Source organism: Curcuma longa, chromosome 10 (assembly GCF_044706935.1).
Source record: "Curcuma longa cultivar G26 ecotype Majalengka, Jawa Barat chromosome 10, ITB_CL_G26_1.1, whole genome shotgun sequence".
NCBI lineage: Eukaryota > Viridiplantae > Streptophyta > Magnoliopsida > Zingiberales > Zingiberaceae > Curcuma > Curcuma longa.
In genome coordinates, this window is record NC_133870.1 from 3,200,683 (window position 1) to 3,209,657 (window position 8,975).

The window sequence follows — 8,975 nt, forward strand, 5'->3', positions numbered from 1 at the left end:
CCGTGCCTTTTATGTCGCGTGAAGTCAACCAGGGGCCATGCCCACGGAAGACTCGAGTCGAAGTTCCAGGCCATGACTTGAGGCACGACCATGTCGGGCTCGCGGGCCTATAAATAAGCCCTTTTGAAACCCTACAGAGGCGAATGGAGCATGCCGCAACCACGATTTGGAGCAGATTTCAGCATCTCATTCTTTCTTCCAGTGCTACTCCGCCGTTTTCATCCACCACCGACGAGGAGATTGTGATTCGAAGGAGATCTGAGCACATAGATAAGTCTTTTCCCTTTTCTCTTTTGGATTGAGGGTCAAAGATGTATTTCTATTCTTCTTTGAGTTGTGTTCACTCCATCATGGAGTAGATCCCCTAGATCCTAGGACGTAGGATGAATTGAGATGTATTGGATGATTTGTATTTAATGGATGTACTCTTTCCCATTTTCTATGATATGTTTATGCTTTGCCATATGAATTGTGCCATTGTGTGTTTGGTGATATGCTTATGAGGACTTAAATTCATGTGGATGAGAGTGAATTATAATTTATAGGAAATCGTAAGATCGTATGATCGGGGTGCCTTGTGACAGAAGGTAAACCTTAGAACCAGACTTTCCGAGGAGATCTTTAAATTGTAACAATCTCTTATGAGGGTTAGCTAACGGCTAACGATCACTAGGAAGATATCCTTAATAGGGTTACTCTGTGACAGAGAGTAAAATATTAGGATAGTATGCCCGAGGTACCCGGTGACAGTGGGAGAGCAATAGAATCGGACTATCTAGGTATCATTTCTAACTAGTATCGAGGTTCGGTCGTTGAGCGTAAGCAGTTAGGGCAACATCGCTGTCATTCCTTGCTGCGGAAGGCTCGCTAAGGGCAGGGGTGGCAGGTGGCGGCAGTGGTAGCAACGGGTGCACGATCACTTTCGTGAGGGATAGGGACGATAATTTTTTTAAACATAGTTTTTTGATTAAAATTTTGTTTAATTGAATCAATCAACTTTTAGCTATATTTGAGATAACCTAAATAGATCTAGTTAAAGCCCAACAAAATTATCCCAAAAAAATCTAAAATAATAGAAAATTCTAAAATATTATTCAAATATATATATATATATATATTATAATAATCACCATTATTATAATATATTTTATTTAATTCTAAACCCTAAACCCTTAAACTAAGTTATACACAAAAACCTCCAACCAAATAAGTTTTTATTATATTACCTAAATTGAATCAAACAATATTAAGTTATTATTTAGTTCAACACTAGATAATGCTACAACCTAATTTAACATTTACCGTGTTACCGTTTTTCCCATTAGAAATTTTTACAACTCAATCAATTTGGTATTTGATTAATTTTTAAAATTAAAAAATTAAATTAATAGTGTTAATATTAATATTAATAATATTAATGATAATAATAAGTTGATAATATATATAATTAATAAATATAATTAATTTATAATTTTTAAAATTTAAAATACATTTATATATATTTTAATATGATAATTTAATTAGGATTTAAGAAACTATATTTAAATTATCCTATTAAATTAAAAGTTGATTGAATAATTAACTATGTTTAAATTAAAAAACTAAAATACAGAGCCTTCCTATCTCTACCTCCGGCGAAGCACTCCACTGTTCGTCTCGCAATCGACAGCCAAACCTTCCTCAAACTCTCATCTTCTTCTTCTTTTGGATTTCTGATTTTCTGCCTCGATCTCGATATATTCATGATCTTTGACATTGATCGGTCAATCTTTGCACAATCTACTTTTATTTCGAGCAAAGTACTCTTCATCCTCGCATCTCTTCCAAACTCTTGATTTCTTTCGCCAAAGACTTTAGCACTTCGGAGTTCAGCGTGCTCCATCGCCCTTTGAACACAACTTTTAGACACAACCATCCTGTGCTTGATCTTTTGATTGAGATTTGATTTGATTCAAATGAGAAAGCTACAATGGAGAAGGGGAGATCGATAAAACAGAGGAGGAGGGCGTGAACAAAACTGTGGAGATCGACGCCATTCTTCCACCTTCTACCATCGGTCACCAGAGCTCCATCTATCATCAGGGTTAAAGGGATTTCCCTTTCCTATCAACTCCATCCAAGCTCTGGTTATCTATATCAACTTTCATATGCAGTTGCCATCATCCGAGGCTTCTTCATCCATCGTCGACCACACTTCATCCACTAGGGGTTCTTCTTCTTCATCCGGAGCTTGGGGGTTTCCTATTGTTAGAAAGTAGCAAGAGCATCTCTTGAGGTGGTTAAGGGGATTCCCTTCTTCATCAGTTCATTATCCATCTTCATCTAAGATCCAACAGTCATCTTCCTCAACCTCAGACTTCCACCACTCTTCCTTCTTCCACCGGAGAGTCGACCAAGGAGATTGGGGATTCCCTGCCTTTTCAAAATCTAATTCTGCCCTCTTCACAACTCAGATCAACTCCATCCTCACTAGCAAGCAGATCATTACCATCGGACATCAATCAAGTTCTTTCTTCCTCCTCACAGTACCATTTGATTAAGCACTTCTCCATTGGATGATTTGTAGTTCTTGTTCTATTGGATCTAATCGTAGTAAACATGTTGAGTTCAATTTTGTTATGCATTTGAATTTGAATCCGATTGATTTCATTTTTATGTTTGTTAATTTTTTGGTATTGTTAGTAATGTTTTATTGCTCGGTTTACATATTTAATCATTTCCATACTTCTGTTAATGTTAGGTGTAAGTAGGTTTGGGTTAGTTGAATAGGATTTGTTGCATTCCTATTTTAGATTTCCATTAGTCGACGAGTCGACAACTTGAGAAGTCGAGAGGTCCAGAGATCAACAACGTGATAGCCGGCAACTCGGGAAGTTGAGATGATCGGGAACTCAAGAGATCAGGCTAGAAACTTGACTCGATAGGTCGGATGGGCTCGATGTGTTGGTGGGTCGGGAGTCCTGAACTTGTCACATAACTCTTGCATTGACCGAATATGACCTTGCCACATGACTCTTGCGTTGACCGAATCTTAACTTTGTTCTATGTGGCTTCTATATTGACCCAGTTAAGGGCTCGCCACATGGACCCTTACTTACCTCAGTATCACAAGAATGCCCCTCAAAACTAGTTGAAGGAGGACATAGTTCGACTGACTGGACAATTGGTGCGTCAACAACTTCGAGGTTTTATACGCTAGGGTCCATGTGGCTGAGATGCTGGAAGCGTAGAATAACAAGCATCATAGGGTTTATCAAGAGTTACCCTGGTAAGATCCCTTCGATGCCTAAGTTATTATGAAGCCCCAAATAGTAGAAAAAAATGATAAAAAATGTGATAAAGTAGATGAAAGAGTATAACATATAGAATGGATGATCATGCCTCATTACTTATCCCTTGGAGAGTCCCCTCCCCTTTCCTTTATAGAGAGAGAAGCCCAAGAGACTCTTCTCATTAAAGAGTCATTAAAGGGTCATTAAAGGATGTCGTTATAACTATCATATTCTTAAATTACAATAACCATGGTGTCCTTTAATGTTAATAATTGTCGCATGCAATTTGAGAAGTCAAGAAGTCTGGAGACCAACAACTCGACGAGTCAACAACTTAAGAAGTCGGGACGTTGGCAGCTCAAGAGCTCTGGAACTCGGGAGGTCGAGTTAGAAACTCGGCTTGGCAGGTCAGATCACCTTGATATGTTGGCGGGTCAGGAGTCATGAACGCACCATGTGGCTCCTACATCGATCGACTATGTCTTTGTCACATGGCTCATGCATTGATCAAATCTTAACTTTGTTCTATGGTGACTTCTATATTGATTTAATTAAGGACTCGCCACATAGATCCTTACTTATCTTATTCGTATCCCTTAAAAAAATGATCAATAAATATAAAATAAAATTAGATGATACTTCTAATCGTTGATATTTGAATCAGATTTAAAACTATCTTGCTATTTTTTAAGGGCCTTTTAAATTAAACACTTCATAATTATCTTAATAAAATGAGGGTTAGGATCTCCAACACCTCTATTGATAAATATCTTCTAACCATCACACATCAAATATATTAAATTAATAAATATTGATACGATGAGTCTCTTAGGATCGAACGTGGCAAAAGGGGGGGGGGGGGGGGGGGGGGGGGGGGGGGGGGGGGGCAATAATCAATCCAACCTGGCAAATCAATAGTCCATGGTCAATGGTCAATAGTCAATGGTCGACGGTCGAACCTCATATGACTGATCCCGTCTCAACCGCCCGGCCTAGGTGGTCAAGCAGCTCGGCCCTCTCTGTTATTTGGTCAGCTCGGCCCTCTCTGTTATTTGGTCAGCTCGGCCTCCATGCTGCTCGGGCATCTCGGCTTCTCTGTTATTCGGACATCTTGGTCACCCTGTTGCTCGGCCATCTCAGCCTCCTTGTTATTTGGCCAACTCGGCCTCCCTGTTGCCAACTCGGCCTCCCTACTGCTTAGCCATCTCGGGCTCCCTGTTATTTGGCCAGCTTGGCCTCTCTGCTGCTTGGCCATATCGACCTCCCTGTTATTTAGTCAGTTCGACCTCCCTGTTATTTGACCATCTCAGCCTTCCTACTGCTCGACCATCTCGGCCTCTCTGTTATTTGGCCAGTTCGACCTCCCTGTCATTTGGCTAGCTCAGCCTCCCTGTTATTTGGCCAGCTCGGTCTCCCTGTTTGCTCGGTCATCTCGGCCTCTCTATTATTTGGCCAGCTCGGCCTCCCTGCTGCTCGGCCACCTCTGTCTCCCTGTTATTTGGCCAGCTTGACCTCTGTGCTGCTCAGCTATCTCGACACTTGTTTATCCTAGCCTCCCGAAGACAGGCCCTGCTCTTCCCTTTACATGCTCATCTTGCTCGGGCCTACCTCGACGGATTCGAGCTCCCTACGCCACTCCGACTTCGTCCTTCCTCATCCTTTCCCTACCTAAAGGCAGCTTCATGAAGCTCAGCTATAAGACACTCACACGTGTGAGTCATACCATAAAAGAGGGACGGTTACTAGGTTGTCAGACTTCTATCTGTTCGGGTTTCCATTCCCAACTAAAGGACAAGAATGGTTCACATGCTCAAGTCACAGGATGGTTGCTAGGCCCACAACTTTATCTCTCAGATGCTAGCATGTCTGCGCACTTGTTAAAGATGTATCAGATTTGTCTACTCAGATATCTCACCTTACCACCATCCATCTCGGTGAGTATAAAAGCTTCAGGATGGGTACGAGAGACCTCACTGGAATCTTCTGCATTTCAAGCATTACTGCTTCTTCTTCTTCTTGATTATCTTGCTGACTTAAACGTCGGAGTGGCCCCGCCGGGAATCTTTGGCAGCTAGCTAATCCTTTGGTTTAGTATCTAGCTCCCTTCTCCAGGTTCCTTAGATTAACTGGGTTTGTCGCGGTTTGAGTGACATAATCTTTGATTGATGATTTGATCGTCTTCGGTGTCTAACTGGAATATATATTAAATATTAAAATTTTATCTAAATCTTAATATATATTACTGCATGCTCATATTTAAAATTTTCAATACTTATCGACCATACAATTAGATTATCCAAACTGAATTACTGAGGCTGTAAAATATGCATGCGAGGACAAACCTACTTCACTTCAGCACTTCGACTGACATGGTAAAATTTATTTGCTCAAATCAAAATGCTGTCGTCATTAAAATTAAACCTTCTTAATGAATTACAACAGCAATCGTACGTACGTAATCCAGATAGATAACAACTAGCTAGTGGACGCAGACGGTCTGCAGTAGCAACACAGCGTCGGTGAATAATCAAAGATGAGAGAGAGAGGGAGGGAGAGTGTTGAATTGAAAATGGCAGCGTGCAGTTATTACAGCAGTTTGACCACCTCAGGGATGTCCACTGGGTAGCGGTGGATGCACTCCGCCCACGGCCCCTCCACCGGCGTTGCCACCGAGCGGAGGCACCGCCACACCGCGCTGTTGCACTTGAACCCGCTGCCGAAGCCGATCATCCACACGCGGTCCCCGCGGTGCATGCGGCCCTTCGCCTCGATGTACCCCAGCTCGTACCACAGCGAGCTGCTCGACGTGTTCCCGAACCGGTGCAGGGCCATGCGCGACGCCTCGACGTGTTCCGACGACAGACGAAGGCTGCGCTGCAGCTCGTCGATCACCGCTCTGCCTCCGGCGTGGATGCAGAAGTGCTCGAAGGCGCGCATGAAGTCGGGGACGTAAGGCTTCCACCCAGGCCGCGCCACGGCCCCGGCCGTGATCAAGCGCCGACCCACGAGACTGGCCAGGAAGCGCAGCTGCTCCGTCACCGGCAGCACCAGCGGACCCACTGTCATGATGTTGGCTCGCAGCGCCTCCCCGGCGATGGCCATGAGGTCCTTGGAAAGTCTAATCCCTGAGTTGCCGTCGTCGTCCTCGTCCTCGTGCACGCAGCGGTAGGCTGGGTCGTCGGCTCCTCTGTGGGTGCGCACCACGTGAAGTAGGCGGTACTTGGCGCGGCTGCGGTCCCTCCGGCGGTTGGACAGCAGAACCGCCGCCGCCCCCATGCGGAAGAGGCAGTTAGGGAGCAGCATCGAGCGCTCCTTGCCGATGTAGTAATTGGGCGTGATGATCTCGGTGGACACGACGAGGGCGTAGGAGTTGGGATGCGCCTGCAGGAGGTCGCGCGCGAGGTCGATGGAGATCAGCCCCGCGCTGCAACCCATCCCGGAGAGGTTGAAGCTCAGGACGTTGCTCCGCAGCTTGTACTTGTTCACCACCATGTCCGACAACGACGGCGTGGGCGAGAAGAGACTGCAGTTGACGACGAGAATGTCCACGTCCTTGGGCTTGAGGCCAGTCTTGCCGATGAGCTGGTCGAGGGCGGAGAAGATGACGAGCTCGGCCTCGGCGCGGGAAGCCTTCAGGGAATTACGCGGGGGGATGTAGCGGTTATCCGGCGGGAGGCAGGTCTCCTCGCCGAGGCCGGAGCGCTCCAGAATACGCAGCTGGAATCGGACAGTCTTCTCGTCGAAGAAGGGCACGAGGCGCGCGTGCTCGATGTAGGTGGCGAAGGGGACGCGGCAGCTTGGGGCCGGGAGGAAGCAGGCGAAGTCGACCAGGAAGATGGGACGCGGCCGCGACATGAAGTAGGCAGTGGCGACGAGAACGAGGAGGAAAACGGCGGCCAGAGTGTTGACGGCGCTGATGCCTTGGGCTCGTCGCCAAAGGGAGACGACCTCTGACGGATCCAGCTTCAGCGTTTCGAGGAGGAGGACCACCATGACGGGGAAGAGGACCAAGGTCACCAACTTGCTCATTACGTACCGGTACCCCAGCTCGACGTACTTGAGCTTCACCGAGCTCAAGAACTCCGGCAATGGCTCCGACGACGACGACGACGGCATGCTAGCTGCTAGTAGTAAATATGCTGTGTAGTAGCGAGGTGACAGGGAGGGAGGGGGTTGATGTATAGAGATAAATGTGCAATGAATGCGAGTAGGTCAAGCCCATCAGATCTATCTACCTTTGAATAGCAAAAATTTAAATGAAGACACCTTCAATCTATTTCTTCTTATTATTAATTTAATCAAAATTATTAGATTTTTAAATCTAGTGTAGATTTTATACGTGAAATAGTTATATATTAGGGACTGTCATGTTAGGTTAAATCAATTAATATGATCAACTAATATTTTGACATTTGAGCTTTAATGTATGTAATGGGGCATGACATTTTAATGTATAGAGATTTTATGGGTGATTTTTATTTTTATGATGGATTGAAATGAAAAATATTAAAGGATGACAGATAGATCATATATTATCCTTACAAAGAAGGGATTATGATCCCAGATCACATATAAGCAATCATGTGATGGTTTTCACATGATTAACATGAAAGATCTAGGATTTTATATGTGATGGTTTTCACAAAAAGATAATCATGTTCTTGTTATAACAAGTGATATTAGAGCCTCCATGTTTGATTATTAAGAATTATATTTAGATCATCAAAGCAATCATGTTTGATTTTTTGCACAATCTATTTTATTTGAAGATTTTGTTGCATGATTTAGTTTCTTAATTACAACGCAGCTTGGTTTCTAGGGTATAGGATATAGTTATGTTGAACTTCATGTTCTAGGGGTTTATCATTTAAAAAAGCTAAAAACCCAAAGAAACTCTAGCTCAATAAATTTTTATAGTAATTGATAATTTCTTGTTGTCTTTCCAAATTAAGAATTCATTGATTACAGATCTTGTTTTTGTTTTTGAGCGTGTAAGAATTAGGTTGCAGCTTCCAATTTTGATTGGATATGCAAAAATAACTACAAACCCTAAATAGAGGGTAATAATTGAACTCACATACACTTGATTCGTTAGGATCAATTGACTGATGCATTAGGTGCAGTTGCCTAGCGTGCACAAATTGTGTATATATAGTATATTTTTCAATCGATTAATGTACTTGATTGATGTGCATGAACTGTCCATAATAAATTTATCAATCGACTGGCTCACTCGATTGTTGTGAATGAATTGTGAACAATATGTTTAACAGTCGATTGTTAGTCAAGGTGCAATCGATTGTTCACATATCAATCGACTGCAAATAATTTGGTTCATTGAAGTAAATTTTGATATAATTTTAATTTAAATTTGAATACTGGTATGTTTATATATAATTTGAGATAACTTAATTGAAGTAACATACCATCCTTTTATGAAATTAATTTATTTTAAAATATAAAAGTTGTACACTTACAATTTTATGTAACTATTTAATCGGCTCAAAAGAAGGTTAATATTTAATAAAATTGCAAATTAATATACTAGCGGTAATAAATACTTAATGATTATTTAGTTTTAACATGTGAGCAATAAATCAGCACAAAGGAAGATTTATTATTTGATATGTTCTTATTATCCATATTTGATTACTACACTAAGATATCCCTCACTAGTTAATATTTTATCCAAAGATGAAATAT

General features: G+C 42.5%; 1 protein-coding gene across 1 annotated transcript; it reads right to left on the reverse strand.

The window, feature by feature from the left end:
- Positions 1-5,858: 5,858 nt before the first annotated feature.
- LOC141835849 (3-ketoacyl-CoA synthase 6-like) lies at positions 5,859-7,388 on the reverse strand. The gene has a single exon (XM_074723231.1). The coding sequence runs from the start codon at positions 7,386-7,388 to the stop codon at positions 5,859-5,861; it is 1,530 nt and encodes a 509-aa protein (XP_074579332.1).
- Positions 7,389-8,975: the final 1,587 nt, after the last annotated feature.

What these genes read in the sequence shown, in the direction of transcription:
- LOC141835849 (XM_074723231.1), bottom strand. Translation starts at nt 7,388, where the DNA reads ATGCCGTCGTCGTCGTCGTCGGAGCCATTGCCGGAGTTCTTGAGCTCG.